The following is an 18577-nucleotide window of genomic DNA, read 5'->3' on the forward strand; positions in this document are numbered from 1 at the left end:
TGGAAACCAACACTAAAGTGTTTTTATCTGTGGTGCAATAACTGATTACTATGAAATATTAAAATTCCTAAGGTACCCAGAACCAATAGCACTTATAGACGGTCTAAGTGTTTTTATTAAACATAACTAAACAGATTAAGATCCTTATGAAAATTGCAATAAAAAAAGACCAAAAATCTTTATTATTTCTTTTTCCTAACCATAACACACCTATCTTGCCAGCAGTCTTCCAGTACTGAATTTTACGTTGAATGAATATATCTTAATTTCTGTGTATATCCCAAAATGTACATATTTCAGAAATTTGTTTTAGTCAACTGACAATCATTTGACTTTTGCTCATGTGCAAAGACACCACAGCAGAATTAGATTAAGAGTAATTCTTGACCATGACTCTTACTGGGACTTTAGTCCCAGTGGAAATTGGTTCTTTCATTTTTACATTTGAAGTTTGACATAATGCTGATTGATTGACTGAAAGGCAGTGAGGATACTTAGCTCTCTGGACACTGCTCCTATAATTATTTTAAAAACTGTCTCATGCAATGAAATCTTCACTACATTCTTCATACAAACAGGCTAAACCATAAATATTGTAGCTACTTTTGCAGATGAAAGTTGTGGCAAATTAAAAGTTCGCTTCTATTTTTTTTTTTTTTTCTCAAAAATGATCCCAGAATGCAAATGGAAAAAAGAATGTCTATCCCATACATTATTATTATCCCAGACATTGAATATTAAAGATTGGGTGGTGTGTAATCACCACAGATGTAGCCATAGGGCTTGTCAAGACAACAAACAATGTTAATTTACTGAATGCAAATAGATGTTGATGCCATCAAAAAGCATATCTACCAAATAGCTTTCATCTACCAGACTTTAAGCTCAGGTACTGAGTTTATTCTTTAAGATTACCTGTTCAATCATCATTACTGCCCGATCCTCTAGACGCTCAGGTGACGTATACAGCATTGTGCACAAACGAAGACGATTGAAAGTCCTTCTTAGATGTTCTTGATACTGCCCGTTGCTATCTAGACATATAGCCTTCTCTAAATGTTCTATAGCAGCCTCTATTCTATCTTCATCTTCTTCAATACGTGCAATTTCCATGTGAACTTGGCAACGTAACAAAATCAACATGCTAAGAAATAAGAATGTAAATGCCATAATGAGGCAAAACAAAATTCTTTAGACCTAAAACTACCTGAAAGTGTGACTCTGATTAAAAGTAACTCACACATGCAAAAAGACAATCCTCTTTTAACTCACTTGTCTCTTTTCATTTCACTGTCATGTCTTTTTAATGAATTAAGAGAATGTAACTGCATTCTTCTTCCATTAACTCTGAACACAGCCAAGGAGAAGCACGTCTTGTAAACTGACTGACTTTATGTATTATTAGCAAAAATCTTTGCACCTTGACCTATTGCACCTGTCGCTTAGATGTTCCCATTTAGGCATGTTAATCAAGTATCAGATTTTGAAAAGAATTTATTAATTTGCATGATGTAATCAAGTATCAGATTTTGAAAAGAATTTATTAATTTGCATGATGCACTGCTTCATGTGTGCCACCTGCTCAGGGTGTCCCTGCTGGAGCAGGAGAGTTGGACTAGATGATCTATAGAGGTCTCTTCCAACCTCAGCCATTCTGTGATTCTGTGTGTGATTCACTTCACTATAGGTGTGCGCACTCATTGCAGGCGGCATCTTAGACCAGATGTTGCCGACACTACTCTGTGAAGTCAAAGTGTTTTTCATGAGGTCTGTGTGTTCTTCAGTGTCAGGGACACGGTGCTGCCTACTCATGTTCTGCCCAGGAGGTTATTCATGACAGCAGTGGAGCAGTACTTATTACTTGAGTTGATTTCCAGAGAGAAAGAAGGAATCAGATAAATGAAAGTGATGCTACAAAGGACAGAACACAGGAAAGCTCAAGACCTCTGGAGTATTATATCAAACATCATGTACAGCCACACTGGAGCTAACTTGACTGAGCAGCAAGTACTGCCCTTATGCTGCTGTCTAAGCTGGTTACAATTCCTCTGACAGGAATTAGGCAGGTAAAATAACAAGGACAAGGTGACTGAAAATCAAAGCCACAAATGCTGCCACTGCATTCCTTCTCTGTAAAATATAATAAATGCTTCAGTAACAGTATAGACATACAAAAAAGCAACTTTATATGGCCAGTATAGAGCTGCTTCTTTAGGCATCTGTTTCTGCTTTTTATAACTAAAAGATTACATTTTAAAAACACTGAAAATACAGTCCTTATTCCTCTGTAATACCTTTATGAGAAGCTACCTAGTGTTCCTCTCAAATGAGACACTATGTCCATTACAACAGTAGCTCTACCACAAAAGTATGATCTTTGTTCTTAGGAATCAGCAGCTGCGGTATAGGTCCAAATTTAATACAGAACAAATACTTAGGCTTACCAATTCCACTCAAATCGACAAAAAAGATGAAATTTATTGCTTGCTTAAGCTTAAATTCAGTGTAATCTGGGGCATTACAATTGTACTTTATGTACTTTACAGTACATACTTTGTAGTATGACCCAGCAAAAGTCAGGCTAATACTAGGATCTAGACCATATCCAGCATATTTACTCATTCTGCAGCTTTGCATTTTTTTCTTCACATAATTTTGATTACATACAGTATTTTTTGCTTCCTAAGTTGAACTATGACATTTGCTGTATGCTATTAAACAATGTGAGATTTTGCTTGAAAGAAACCTAGCTTCACATTATGAATGAAGAAATGTATACAATATGCATATATTACTAACTACCAGAACATTTTTGGACAATTAATATCACACAGCTTGTGCTTTAAAATGAATTTGATAATGTGTTTAAAGGGCTTAGCCCATTATCCAGGTCCGTATTTTCTTTCAGTCATTACATCTTTCAAAGTATCAGGAAAAAAAAAAAAAGAAAGTGTAGCATAGAGGGTTACCTGTCAATCTGTTCTAGGACATCGGCAACCGACTGCAGTGGCTTTCGCACATGTTGCTGCAAATTGTGCTGCAGCAGCGGCAAGCACAGATTCCACTGTGTAGCACAGACAACCTGGATTACATTGGGATCTCCTAATCGAATTGCTTGTAGCAAGATTAACTCAAGTGTTTTAATTGACTTCAGCTGAGCCTATGCAAGGGAAAAAAATTAATTAACATTTAATAAATATGACTTCTTACATGGTCCTTCAAATAATCTTTGGGCTGTTTTCAACAGAAAGCCACCGCTCAGCCTGCAGATTCCTGAGCCTCTGCCAAAGAGCAAGTATATATCTACGTCACGCTTTAGTTTGCTTGATCACTTGTTTTAAGTCTTACGCACTGATAATTAAGGATTTTTATTTTTTTTTTTTATTTTTTTTTTTTTTTATGTACTCCATGCTGCTCCTGTGTGTTTCAGACAGAGGCCTGTCACCTATTCCCTCTTCTTTAATGATAAAAGGAAATTGGTAATTGTGAACTATTCACAAATTTAGAGGTCTTTGACTGTCTTTTAGGTGTTAAGCAACAAATAAAGCGTAGGAGATGGGAAAATAGTATGAATGGATTTTGACACAGTCAATTAAACTCCTTTGCTATGAAATTTGAAAGCAAATCCTTATTTTTATTAGCAGACTCTAATAATTACATTCTTAATAAAAGACACACAATAAATAAACAAAAAACAGCTGCATATACCATGAAGAAATACTTAGAAATACTTAAAGGTCCTATATTTTATCTAAGTGTATTAGTACTCTTTCACAATCTGAAGAATGAATGAGAATATAAAAATACAAAATAGGAAAATACAAAAAGTGACCAGTCTTTCTGCATCCAAAAGATCCGAAAGAACACTCATACAGAAGAGTAACTTCATGCACTAACACTATTCATTTCCATGTGGCACATTCAGTTTCTGCTTTAGAAATGATAGGTATCTCTACTAGCTGTTATAAAGTGCTTGATGAAGGTGTCTATCCACAGATTCACAGATTCACAGAATATTTAAGGTTGGAAGGGACCTCTACAGATCATCTAGTCCAACCTTCCTGCTCAAGCAGGCACACCTACAGCATGTGGCACAGGGTGGCATCCAGGCGGGTTTTGAAGACCTCCAGAGTAGGAGACTCCACAACCTCCCTGGGCAGCCTGTTCCACTGCTCTGTCACCCTAACAGTAAAGAAGTTGCTCCTCACCTGGAGACGGAACTTCTTGTGCTTCAGCTTGTGGCCATTACCCCTCGTCCTATCGCTGGCCACCAGTGAAAACAGCTTGTCCCCTTCCTCCCTGCATTCTCCCTTCCTGAACTTATACATATTAATCATATCCCCTCTGAGCCGTCTCTTCTCCAGAGAAAACAGGCCCAGCTCACTCAGCCTCTCTTCATACGAGAGATGTTCCATTCCCTTAATCATCCTGGTTGCCCTTCTCTGGACCCTCTCCAGAAGCTCCACGTCCCTCTTATACTGGGGTACCCAGAACTGAACACAGTACTCCAGGTGCGGCCTCACCAGAGCTGAGTAGAGGGGCAGAATCACCTCCCTTGACCTGCTGGCAACACTCCTCCTGATGCAGGCCAGGATCCCATTGGCCTTCTTGGCCACGAGGGCACACTGCTCACTCATGGTTAACTTGGTGTCAACCAGGACTCCCAGGTCCCTCTCCGTGGAGGTGCTTTCCAGCAGGTCGACCCCTAATCTGTACTGATGCCTGGGGTTATTCCTCCCCAGGTGCAGGACCCTGCACTTGTCCTTATTGAACCTCATGAGGTTCCTCTCTGCCCAACTCTCCAGCCTGTCCAGGTCCCTCTGGATGGCAGCACAGCCCTCCGGAGTGTCGGCCACTCCACCCAGCTTGGTGTCATCTGCAAACTTGCTAAGGGTGCATTCCGTGCCCTCGTCCAGGTCATTGATAAACAAGTTGAACAGCACTGGGCCCAGCACTGACCCCTGGGGGACACCACTGGCCACAGGCCTCCAACTGGACTCGGCCCCATTTATCACCACCCTCTGAGCTTTGCCATCCAGCCAGCCCTCGATCCACCGCACCGTGCACTCGTCTAGTCCACTGTCCCGGAGCTTCCGTATATTTATGACTATTCCGTATATTTATGACTATTACTATTTATGACTATTTCTATTTATGACTATTTCTATTATTATGACTATATTTATGACTATTACTTAGAAACTTACATGTTTCTAAGTTAATGTTAAAAAACATACCTCAACAACTCCTTTGGTATAAGTGATAATTTTAGCACCAAGTTTCTGGACTTCATATTCACATTCCAAGCACTGTATTTCTATAAGTCTCCCTGGATCCTATGAAACATTAATGCACAAAATGCTATTTTTAATAAATGAAAAGGAACATAATACAACCCAAAACCATACGAACAATTATACTAAAACATAATTCTACTTTCTAATTGAAAGTCTCATTGTATTAGCTTATTAACTGGAAAAGTAAAATTAGTCATGTTAATTAAGTCAATGTTGCAAACTGTATTGTATTTATATAAAATATTTTTATTAGGTTTTTTAAAGTTGTTCATCGCTAGCTTTGCGTTAAGAAAAACAATGTACAACTGACTTCCCCTATGATACAATAATTTGATTTCCATTCCAGCAGATTATTCCTTAACAGAATAATTAAAGAGATACCCCATTGGAATATACCAGAACGATCTGAATCAGAAAAGAGTCTTTTGACTGAGCATGTAACTTCTAAGCAAAAAAAGAGGTGGAGTTTTTAACACTTCAGGAAAGCTCTACCTATTAAATAATATAAATTACAAGAATATATTTTCTCAGATACTTTACAGTTAGCTTCCTATGGAGCAGTAAAAAAAATACCTCTATTCATCAGTCATCAGTCATTAGGAACTGTTATCCAATCATTCTGTGAGACCTTTGACATTTTACCATTTCTCTATGAATGGAGAACAGATGAGATCCTGTATAACTTGAGTGAAAGCAGTACTTCTAATGTCATGAAAAGACAACACTATGTATGCATATATAGATAGAATCTATGTTATGACTCAAAAATCTGACGGCATTTGGCAAAAGGCGAAGAACTGGAATACTGAAACAGAATCAAACCTCCCCTACTGCTGCCACAGAAGGGATACTTGCTATTGCTGCCTATACAAACATGCAAACTAAACCCTTGTAAATCCTTCATCTAGAGGATTTAAAAATACATTCCTTCCTAATACTATGGAATTGCGTAATCTTAGATTTGGCAGAATTTTTCAGAGAGAAAAAAACAAAAAAAAAAAAAGAGAGATTGAGGTAGGCATGTGGAATGGAAAGTTTCAGTAAGGATATGCAATACCTATAAAAGTTATTGAAGTTATTGAAAGCGGAATCATTATTATAAAAAGCTAGAGTGATAAATTTGACAGTATTTGCATGTATGTGCATTTTGGGCATATAAAAGCTCCCTCATAGGGCTCACAACTCCAGCAGACTACCTCTTTCATCCATTTTTATGTCTGAAAAACTTAGGTGTTCTTTGAATACAATGCTCAATAGCTCTGCTTCTCAGCAAAGAAAGAACAGGAAAAAAAAAAAAAGCTTATATCCAGCTGAAGGAAGGAAACAACCAAGCAAAGACCACTAACAGGGGAGACCACACAACTCCCATCTAATTAATGTTGTAATATAAATATTACAGAAAATGATAAAACCTATGAAATGTTAGAAAATAGCAAATTAAATACAACTTGCTGGAAAAGAAATCATTACTACAAAAGCAAAGAAAGGAAATGTGTAGGAAGATGTACTATCAGAATAAATCCACAAAAATGGAAGATCAGGAAGCGCAATTTGTGGCACACTTCTGGCTTACTCTCTTCGGTGAAGGATCAACTGTGGCAACACTGACTTTGTAGAAACTTGGGGACTATTTTTCATGCTCTATCCACCAGCTATCATGGTCCACATAAATGATCTCTTTCCTTATCATCAAAATCAGGATTCACATGCTGTTTCTCAGGGATGATTTTGTATTCACAAAGACCAAGTGAATGCACGTAACATGAACGTCTTTTAGAGCTTACATCCTATTAATTGGTTACCATCTCAGTGGGTGGGCTTGTTAAATCTTCAAAAGCTGCAAGCCATTCCCACTCACTAGCCAATTTCATTCAAAGTATTCCACAGAAGATAATTAAAAATATGCTGACAGAAACTCAGAATCAGTATTTACTTGCAAAAACTTACTTTAATGATAATTATTCTGCTCTGCTTGTACTCCACTTTCTGACCATCTTTTCTCAAGTTTACAAATAGATCTCTTATGCAAGTAACCATTATAAATCAATTATCATTTTAGAAATGTACAATAGATACCAGAACGATCATCCTTATTATTAAAGTTATAATACGATGGAACAATTAAACACTAGTTTTGATACTTACAGTAATACCAGCTCTCTTCAAATCAAGTATACAATCATAAGCAAGCTCGATGCTGTTTGCTTTCACAGAAAAACGAGCCAATTCCAGAACCAAAGGAATCCTTCAAAAATAGAAAAACATCACTTCAAATGAATCTGATATTGCTCTTTGACAGAAAAGTGCTATATGAAAATAACTTATCAGTGCAATATATTTGGGATCCTTGAAGTGATCAGAATATCAGAGGGCATGTGATTTAATACAATGTTCACAATGAATAATGTGATATTATTATATATTACATATATTATATATTACAGTATAATGTAATATATGTTGTTATATAATATATAATATATAGTATTATATATTATAACATATAATATATTATATATTATATATATTATATATTATATTATAATCGATTAAAAATTAAGATGGCTAAATGACAATTACAAAAAAACAACTTTTTTTGGAAAATTAGTAGACTTTAATACAGTTTTGGAAAAACTGTTTCTGAAGAACATGAAGCTAAATAAAAAACGAAACATATTCAATACAAGGACAGTGAAATAGCCAACAAAAGTTAAAGTGCTGTTAATTCTGTAAATGCGATATCGTCAACTGACACACATCTTAATACAGTAAGGTATAATGCTCAACTGTTTAGTGACTTAGCAACACACGTACAGGAGACTAGGTTCTAAATGTTAAGAATGTCAGTAAATAACCAAATAAACACAGCATATTGTCTGCACTAGGAGAAGTAATAAGTTATCTGGATACAGTCAGAGAGGATCGATCTTGCATAAAAATGTAATATTACTTTCATGAGAAACAATTTTGATATAATTAGTAGAATATAGAAATCAGTTTTTCCTGCATTTGAAAAATATGCTGAAGAACTGCAAAGAGCCCAAAGAGGCTAAAAAGAATTAACGTCTAAAAGACATTTATCTGATTAGAATCTAAGAATTTTTGAAATTTCCTTTTATCTACAAAGTTAGGAAAAAATTGAACAGTGTTGTAAAATTATGTAGAACAAGGTATTTAATCTGGGGCTCTTTAGTCTTATCATCATTTTATACATTGCCTAAATGTTAATGAAATACAAACTAGTTTAAAAAGTTCACTTTCTTCAAAGTCAACAGGAATTTTGTCAATGACTTCAACACAGGGAGAAGCAGGTTAAAATTCAACTTTCAGGGGGCTGTGACAAATGAAACTCACTTTTTACTGAGATCAGATTCTGGAGACGCCTCATATTGTTTCATAAGTTCACACACAGAATTCAGATTTGTGGTGGTGTCATTTGGAAAGTCATTTGTGTGCCACTGCCTGCAACATATTAGATAATGATCATAATTTTACATAAGACAGTATTTCATATTGTATTTTTTTTTTGTATTTCATATTTTTGATACAAAGTCATAATTTTACAATGGATGATTTTTAGACTATTTAAGTGGAATATCTGCATTATAAAATATATTAAAAAAAAAAAAAAAAAGTCAGCAATACCTGCTTAGAGTATTCTGAATAAGCCCCTCAGCTATGGAGAGACAGCAACCAAGGACACTCCAGAATAAGAATTAATATTTAATGTGGTACATTTTAATTAAAAAAAAAAAAAAAAACAAGGAAAAAGATGTGCTGAACTGCTTTCTTCTAATATCAACATAAATTCACTTTTACAAAATAGAATTAGTGCTTTAGAAAGAGGAGGTGTTGAGACTGATAAAACAAAGAGAGAATTTCATTTTGAAGTCTAATTTGCCTAATTACTTCACATTTTTAAAATTTATAATTTTTAAAAAGGATTATGTGTGTCACAACCTTGTGGCTCGTTCTGGTGTACTGAACTGTAATTTCATGGACACAATGTGACAAAGACACACTAGAAGCTAACCCTACATTTGTAGCAACAAGTACCAAAATTCAAGTAAAAGGAAAGATTTAAATAGATTTAAATACTTACAATTTTATCATTTGCATTTTATAAATAATAGACAAATAGATAGAAGTTTGTATCTCCTTCTCTACCTGGGATATATCCATTAGTTGGTGATATACCTATAAAATAATAATTATTAATATGCTAAATAAAACTACAAAGGAAAGACATGCAATAGGGATAAAATAAAGCAAGTTTGAGGTTTTTACGGACTTTAGAACACTAAAACTGCTACGATAGCCTGTGCTGCTCTGCATATATCCCACAAAGAACATTAACAAGTAGAGCTATACTAATTTGCACAAACTGAGGATCAGAATTATTAACAGAAATCTCAATGGGAAACTAGCATGTGATTTCAAACTAACTAATGCACCTTCAATCACATTTTAGAATAGTACTCATTTTGAGGTCATCTCATCCAGATATATGAAATTTAGTCCCAACTATAAATTAAATGGGAAAAATATACATATTTAATAATATATTTTTAATATTTTATATGTTGTACATTTACATATGTAAAATTATATTTTATAATTATATTTTATAATATAAATAAAATATATAATAAATAGTAGTTACATCTATTTAACTTTACAGTTACATATCAAATATATGCACGACTATCTTTTATTTTGGCTTGTATCGACAGCCATAACAATCACCTTCCACAGTCTAACAAAGATGGCAGTAGGATTGTGCCTGTTCAGGCTGTCCTTATGGGGAAAAAGCCTGTAAGACTAATCTAGTGAATTGTTTTGCCTTTTACTGCATCTAGACTTTGAGGAAGGCTGAGAATCTACATATCCCAAATATCATTTAAAAATTATATTTAGATATGTACATTCCCTGCATGATTTCCCTTCTTCTTCCCCAAATATTCTTCCTTGGACTCTGTGTATCCTCTACAAAGTACCTTTCCCCAACATATGTTACTTAAGCTGTAATGGAACAGTATGTTATTTACCCAACTTAAGTATGTCACAACTATAGAACTCAACTGGATAGATCTCACTTCTACAGCCTTGCTGGGATATACAGCCCCACTGCAATTTTAGAAGCACCTTATTTTTCTGTTTAAGGCCACTGTTTGGCAGCTCAGTTCAACAGCACTTATAAACACTACAAAAGTAGTTCTGACTTAGCTCAAATGTTATTGCTTCATTATTATTGCATCTCTGGAGGTTCTCTTGATTCCAATGTCAGAAAAAAACATTTTTGAAACACACATTATTTTGAAATAATCAGAAATGTAGAGAAATAGAGCAACAGAGAGTGAAGCAGGGAAAGGAATATGACTGCACATAATTCCCAAATCTTATCTAACATAATGGATTCTCCTATTTCTGCTTTTCATGTTCACCCTCACCCTCTTATTTGCCAAACTAAGGGCACACAAGACTCGTGAACTAGTATGCCCTGCTGTGATTTTCAGAACACTTTAGACACATATAGATTTAGAATGCATATAAATTACATCTGTTATACCTACTGTGTTAACTATATCCAAACAGTATTTTTAGAGATATCAGTAGTCATTTCTATAATCATATGTTATAGTGGAATAAATAACATAGAGCATCCTCACACTGCAGTTGGGAGCTCCTTAGCTTACAATATCAAAAATATAAATGCTCTACAAATATAAACGTATCTACTGTATCGTTTGGTAGTTACAGCATTTGAACAGAGGAATCAAAATATGTAATAACTAAAATGATCTAAAATGTGATAAAGTTTCTGGTTTTAGGATATTCTTAAATTATATTTTATAGCATTACCATTAGAGAAAATATTTGTGAGTATTTATCTGGAGCATTTTCTTTAATAAAGACTGCTGCAGTAGACGAAAATTCTTCTGCTTCTTCCATCTTCGAAGCATCAAGAAAGCACTCAAGTAAATTTCTGTAGATCAAATAAAATATTTGTACTGAATATTTATGGCTTTCATATTACCTAAAAAAAAAAGCTTTACTCATATTTTGTAAAGAGGTTCAATATATTCAAGATTCAAATTATCAACGATTTTCTGGTCAACTTTTTTTTAAATCTACCAGAGCTTTTCTTGCATTTTTTTGGAGGTTGTGGATAATGAGGTTGTGGAGGATTGTGATTTCTTTAACTGAACTTCACTGAACAGCTACCATAGATAGTGTGGATTATATTAGTCTATGTTACTATAAATCTTATTTATTATCGATCCAGATTTCCATAGCATAACTTCACTTTAAGCTCAGTCAAAATATTCATCACTTAACTCATTTATATTTCTTAAACTTAGTTCATAAAATAAACTGGACAAAAACATGACTTACACAAGTCAGCGGTCAGTCAGACTTACACAAGTCTGAACAGAAAAAGTATGCAGAAAATCCTAGATATTTCTTACGTATAACATAGATGAAAACATGGAAGTAAGGCATTTTTATTAGATTCTAGATTAGTAATCTTTTCCCCAGTACTATATAAGTAAGGATTATTAGACTTCTAAATTCAAGTTTTTTTGCATAATACTAAAAATGTGTTTTCTGAATCCACCCTTATTTGGAAGTTGAATAATAGTTGAATCTTGAATAATAAAAATCTATTGGTTAAGGTCTCACTAGCCTTGTTTATGCAAGTTACTTCTCTTATCTTCCGGACTGTTATTTTTAACATGACTAGTTAAAAGAAGGCATATTTCATGTCAAGCCAAGCTAAATTGGCTATTCAAACTGGAAGGAACAGCCTTTAATTTAATGTAAAAAAATATATTCTTCAGATGGGACCTGAAGTCTGAATGCCCTTGCTATTAGCATTTTAATCTCAAAGTAAACATTAACACGTAACATCTTTTATCCTATGTGCACATTTAGCTATCTTTCAAAAATTATAAATGAAAAATCCTATAATAAAAATATTTAAATGCTAGCAATGAAAAATACATTATTGAAAACTATTTCTGGTGACAATCACATACACAGAAGGACTGCAGAATATTCACAGGAAAACAAAAAACAAAAATCAGAACTATACTTGCATCATGAGTTCTGCTATCCACTCTTTGTCTTGCTCTTCAGTTTGGTTTAGTGCTTTAACAATCTGTGTTAGGCTGGGAATAAGGCAATAACGGAATCCAGGCTTAAGATATGGTCTCACAGCTTCCCAGTAAAGGACTGAGGCATTATATATCAAAAAATAATATCTGAAAAACAACAATAAGACACTTATAGAAATGAAGTTTCTTACGTTTAGATAAGAACTAGTCCTGACTCAGAATTGAGAGCATATGTACTAAAGAACAGTAAGACAATTCTTAAGACTACACTTCATGCATTTATTAACTAAGAAGCAAACACGGTACTGTTCTTCTCTAGAACATAAATATAATAGAAAAATAGAAGAGCATAATGAGAAGAAATGCTGAAATACAGATGTTTTCCAGGCTTAAACATTAACAGTTTGTTCCATCTCTCAAATATCATTCCAGCATTCTTACACTGTTGCAGCATAGCAGTTACAGAGGTGCAGCAACAAACTGGAAGGAGAATCCTCAAACCCACCTTCCCCCAAAAAGCTACTTAGTTAAAATATGAGGGATAACTAACTATGAAAACATAACTTTGTAACATTTCCTCAGATTTAAATGGTAAATCCAATCAATAAGGCTCACCTTGGATCATGCATTGCAAAGTCTATTGCTTTCAAAAAGAACATCACAAATTTTTCAAACTCTTCCTAAAGCAGAAGAAAAATCGTTGAGGCAATTTTTATATCACCTTCATAAATCACCACTATATTATTTTCATATTCCAGCATGTTCATATCTCATTTTATTTTCACATCATTCTCTAATAAAACTTGTGGGCATAATCAGAACTCCTAATATCCCTACTAGCATGCTTGCCTGATTTCAATGTTTAAGACTGTATTTTCAGTGTCTTTAATTTCTGCCAAAATTTTATCTTTGGGACTGAAATTGTCCAACAACACAAAGCCAAAAAAAATTTTTTTTTTTTTTTAGCAAGGAAAAGCTTTAGCAAGGAAAGCTTAAATACTTCTAAAATCAAAGTCAGGAAAAATACTGGTTTGTCATGTTAAAAATACTTCAAGTATTATTTTCTCTGTAAATGCTGCAACATGCCCTCCTCACTAAAATTTGCCAAGTAAATGGTGTGTCAGGCATTATGCTTTTGGCATTTCCCAGAAAAAAAAAAAAAAAAAAAAAAAAAAAAACCCTGAGATTTGGTGATTGCTAAGTCTTTTGTGATTCATCTATGTTCGCAATGACTTCTTGAATTCTAGCCATGAAATTCCTTGACATTTCTATCAATATTGAGCAGGTTCCTGCTTAGACTGACTAAGCCCCTTTCTATAATTACAAAAGGCTGTTTAGAACCTCTTTCTACTAGGACACAAAGTACTCTATAGCTTCTCTCTCAGTCAGCATTAATAAAAGGACCTGACTATAGAAAGTGATCAGGTAGGACAGCGGAAAAGTGAAGAAAGTAGAAATTAAGAGCTTGAAGAGTTGGATAATAGCAAGGATTACCAGCAAAATGAATTGGATATTAAGAGCAGAAAGTATGATAGGAAAGAGCAGAAGCATTCAAGACGACTGTAACTGACTGAGAGAGATCATGGTTGAGAACAAAACCAGTCCATTTAGTGTGATTTCAAATCAAAGATTTTGTATTTGCTTTTCTGCAAAATGTACTGACATAAAAGACTGACTTTGAAACAATCAGCCTTCTGAAAAATTTTCCATGCATTTTTCCCAAGTATCTGCAATATAGTACTATTCAGTTGACAGTTTTGCATACAACCAAAATAACTATTAACATACTTTAATTTGACTTTTCCTACTCTGGTATATTCTAAAGTGCTGCAATCTATATCTATATATATATATCTATAGATATAGATATGTATATCCATGAATATTTTAATCAACTTTAACATAATGTAACTTTCATAATTACTCACCAAATTATCAGTAGAGAGTGGAGTGTGCAACTGGCCTTGGCACAAGTATGCTCTGGCAATAAATTGGTTAATAGGAAATCTTCCTTTAAAATACATCTGTAGACAGTCATGGCTCATTTCCAGAGATCCCAGCTAAGACAAAAAAAAAAAAAAAAAAGGAAAATATTAAAATGCTACAAATAAGGAAGCAAGAACTGTAAGTTCTTAAAAATGCACGCCTACTCAAACAGTGTAACATATATCAGCATATTCATACATAGACAGTTTAGTATTAAGCAGTACACCAGATATGGTACAAAACTATTCTGATCTATTAAGTATTAATCTAAAATCAGACTTTCTTCATTCCAAATATATAGTGAAATGCCTTTATTTAACTCCTGAGTTACTCATAGAATCTCTTAAGAGCACACAGAAAGCTTTCCCTTTTAATAGTCATTAAGAGAATTGTTTATATACAGGTAAAGTTCTTAGCAGAGTTTTTTTTTATGAAGGATCTATAGGATCTATATCTATAGATATATATATATAGATTTTGTGCAGATGACAGTTCAACATCTTAATTTCCAGGCAACAGATAGAATTTGAGTGTCTTGCAGCTAGTTCTGTTGTTAGCTGAAGCTATCGAAGATCAGTCTGCTTGAACTCCAATGCCTTGTACCTATGGCCTGAAGATTAATAAATATTTCAAAATTAGAAACTTTTATTACTTTTTATAGAAGTAAACTCAATTACCAACACTTTTGCATAATTAGAATGCTAGCTTGTCTTTCTAGGACACAGTAGGGACCATCCATTAAAGAAAATCTGCCAAACATAACTAAATTGCTAACGGTACAAGATATGACAAACTATTCAATGTTGCAATAGTTCCTAACTAAAAATTTCACAAACCACAGTTCACTAATCGATTCTAAAGAAGTGATGACTTTGGGAAGCACTTGAGAATTTACTGAAAACGCATATTTAAACAATTTCTCTGCAAGGACATAACACTGAAATATTTTTCCCCGGTCCTTCCAGCAATATCCCCAAGTAATGACTTATACTACTGCAGTTACACTCTAAGTCACACAAACTGCCTAAACTACAAAGGGAGGCTACCCGGAGCGCTTGTTCGGCGCACAGGACGTAGAGGTCAGTGCTGAAGTTCTCCAAGGAGCCGAGGGCAGAATTCCCGAGACTGGCTGATTTGATCAATTCGTAAGCAGTCCTCAAAGCTTCAACATCTGAAACAGGAAGATTATAGAACGGAGCAAATGATTTGTTTCAAGGCAGACTGAAAGATGTTTGACTGCATTGCATCATTTTCAACTACATAGCATACTTTTAAGAAAAGAAATTGAATGTTAAGGGAAAAAATAGCTAAACACGTGTTATTCAAAGTTTATCATATTTCTAAGATGAAGCATTAATGAGTGTCTTGGCACACAGTTTTAAATCACTAATGTGGACAAACAAGCACATCCCACACGCCATCACCTTGCTGACTCTCCGCTGCAAACAGGCGCTCCCTGATGGCCACGTCCATTCCTTCTCCCCCTTCCTCCTGCCCCCACCCTCTCCCCGCGCGGCACGGCCTGTGACGGGGCTAGGGAGCTGCAGCCAAGCCAAGAGGGATGCGGCCGGGCAGGAGCGCTGCGGCCGGGCAGGTCTCGGCGCGCCTGCACCGATGGCCCGGAGCGCCGGGCCGGGCCCGAGCGGCCGTTGCCACCCGGAACCCGCAGGCCCGCCGCGCCTCTCGTCTCCTGGCAACGGGGCCCAGAGGCGCCTGCGCGGTCGCGGCACCGCCTCACCCGTACAGCGAGAAGCGGCCTCTGGTGGCGATGGGCGGCAGCGAGACAGACGGGCAGAGCAAGGCCGAAAATGCCATGAGCAGCAATACTGCAAACTGGACATACCGTAAAGTTTTCTGAAATAAGGCGCCTGCGGCTCTGGAGTGAACCGCAGCAAAGCACCAAAGGTGTTCGGGTCCCATCAGCCCTCAGGCGTGTGTGGCTGCCTTTGGAGACCTTGGGGGTTTTGTCATCCCCATCACTGCACACTTCACACTATGTCAGCCAAGTGTGTCTCTACGATAAAAATCGTCCGGAAAACAACAGTCCAGGAAAGAGATATAGCACTCAAAAAACAAGTAAAAACCCCACACCTAGAGGTTTCCTGACCTCATCAAGCTGTACAAAATGAATCATTTCAGCCATCAGGATTTCCACACAACCACAAGGATACGCTAGCTTCTGTGTGGAAAACACTGCAGGCACAAAGACAGCACCAACACTTACGTACACAGATGCAGCTTCCAAGCCCAAGCCCCTCATAGTGGGAACTAAAGTGAACGTGGACAGCAGCAAGGCTGCAGTGGTGCAGGAGGAGAGGACACTGCTCCAAAACGCACCACAGCTGACGAGGCACCACAGAAGGGTCTCACTGCCACCTTAACTGAAAGAAAAATGGAGAGGCCAGGAGGGTGAAAAACGATAAAACAAAGTACAGCAAGACCCACCTAACATTTAAGGTAAGAGGCCTCCCTACTAAATAAATCAGATATTCTGTTTGTGCAGTAAAAGATCCTTCACTTTATGAAGCTTTGGAAACACTACAAACACATGCAGTATACCTATAGCACCTGCAAATAGTTCAGCTGTGGGCTCCTGATTCTTCTCTGCCCATTCCCCTAGCAACTCCTGTCCTCAGAGCCTGCCAAATTAATAAATTGTCTTGCTCATATGTATGTGGATACATGGAAATAAAGCAAGTGTTTCTGAACTGGAATAGCCAAAATGTCCTCATTGTTGCATGACCATCTCAGAGAATTTATTCGTCATCATGAAATGTCTGTGAGAGGAGATTGAATTATCCCCCAAATTAATTAAAAACCACTTATTCCTACATAATGCAAACTGTACCGCATGGTCACATGGGTTGTGACACAATTGCAAATATAAAGATCTCTTAATTCTGTAATAGATGCTCACGAAAATAAAGAAAGTAACAACTATGTTAGGAGTCTAGATTTTAAATAGAAGAAACAGAACTGAAAACAGGTTTACCAGAGAAAGATAATTCTAAGAAGCATGTACATTTTCCTAAAACATCAACAAGAAGCACACCACTTTCTAGATATAATCATCCTCGTTTCTTGTTTACCTGTTCCTATGATTACTCCGGACTATAGGGAAGATCGTCTTGTGTCAGAAAACCTTCATAAAGAATAATGGGAGGGCTTTTTTCCCCCCAAAATTAGACTTATGGTTCTGCAAAAAAAGCTGTTTTAAAAAATATTTTCTTCTTGTTAACACTAAAAATTCAAAACAACAAATTAGTAGCAAACTTGTAGGTCTGCTTTCAAGTTCATTCTATGAAATACAAGGTATACCAACTGCACAGATTTGCAGTTGCAAGTTGCAGAAAAATATTTTATGTAATTTAACATGACTCGAGATCTAAATTATAAACACAACTGAAAAAATGACAATCTCAGTGTAAATGAAAACCTGAGACCTTTAGTAAGCAAATACATTAAATCATCTTCCATAAAATCATCTATCAGAAATCTACACATATACAGCAGGAAGGGTGAGTAGTCTTTGTATGTAGCCACGATTCTTTGTCTTATTTAATGTGTTCTATGTAAAAGGGCTACTCAACCAAGACCTAATACAGTTCCAAATTACAGAAAATGCATTCACTTGTTTTAGAATTTAGAATTAGAGAAAACACATTTATTTTACTTATGAGAATGCACATCTAGCAAAAGGATTAGGTTTATGCATAGTGAAAGAAAAAGATAAATTTAAATTGACTTTATGTCAAATAAAGACATCCTACTGAAAAATTCAGGCTTAACAGTACTCACAGTCTTCTAAAGCACAAGGTAACTGATGTGCTTTGCAAGCATTCACACATCCAGGCTTTTTCAAAGAGGGGAGGTTTGTACCATGAATATCAGATTTATAAAGGAAAGGACATACACGCCAACTACCTGATCAGTCACTAACTTAAAATAACTAAAAATAACAAGTTAAAAACAGCTGTTTGAATTTACTTGGATATAATTTGAAAGGAAATTAACCTGAGCAACAGTGAAATATAAAGGAGTACAGGCCTTAAGGAACATTTATTACATTTTTTTTCTTAATGTATGCCAGCATAGAGTAACCTCGTCGCTCACACTCAAAGCTGGAGGAGAGGGTGTTTATCCGGAAGCTGTTGTAAGGAACAGCTAGAACGAGCC

General features: G+C 35.7%; 1 protein-coding gene across 1 annotated transcript in view; it reads right to left on the reverse strand.

Moving 5' to 3' along the window:
- Positions 1 to 15874, reverse strand: part of CFAP46 (cilia and flagella associated protein 46) — a 68817-nt gene extending 52943 nt beyond the window's left edge. The window contains exons 1-12 of the mRNA XM_026036227.1: positions 15826 to 15874; positions 15448 to 15572; positions 14344 to 14475; positions 13031 to 13095; positions 12398 to 12562; positions 11160 to 11283; positions 9400 to 9494; positions 8652 to 8759; positions 7443 to 7542; positions 5238 to 5336; positions 2970 to 3160; positions 916 to 1144 (exon numbers count right to left, since the gene is read on the reverse strand). Of these exons, the coding sequence (XP_025892012.1) occupies positions 916 to 1144; positions 2970 to 3160; positions 5238 to 5336; positions 7443 to 7542; positions 8652 to 8759; positions 9400 to 9494; positions 11160 to 11283; positions 12398 to 12562; positions 13031 to 13095; positions 14344 to 14475; positions 15448 to 15572; positions 15826 to 15874 (1482 nt within the window). The remainder of the gene's footprint in view (positions 1 to 915; positions 1145 to 2969; positions 3161 to 5237; positions 5337 to 7442; positions 7543 to 8651; positions 8760 to 9399; positions 9495 to 11159; positions 11284 to 12397; positions 12563 to 13030; positions 13096 to 14343; positions 14476 to 15447; positions 15573 to 15825) is intronic.
- Positions 15875 to 18577: the final 2703 nt, after the last annotated feature.

This window comes from Nothoprocta perdicaria, unplaced genomic scaffold (assembly GCF_003342845.1).
Source record: "Nothoprocta perdicaria isolate Ctin4 unplaced genomic scaffold, notPer1 scaffold_172, whole genome shotgun sequence".
Classification (NCBI taxonomy): domain Eukaryota; kingdom Metazoa; phylum Chordata; class Aves; order Tinamiformes; family Tinamidae; genus Nothoprocta; species Nothoprocta perdicaria.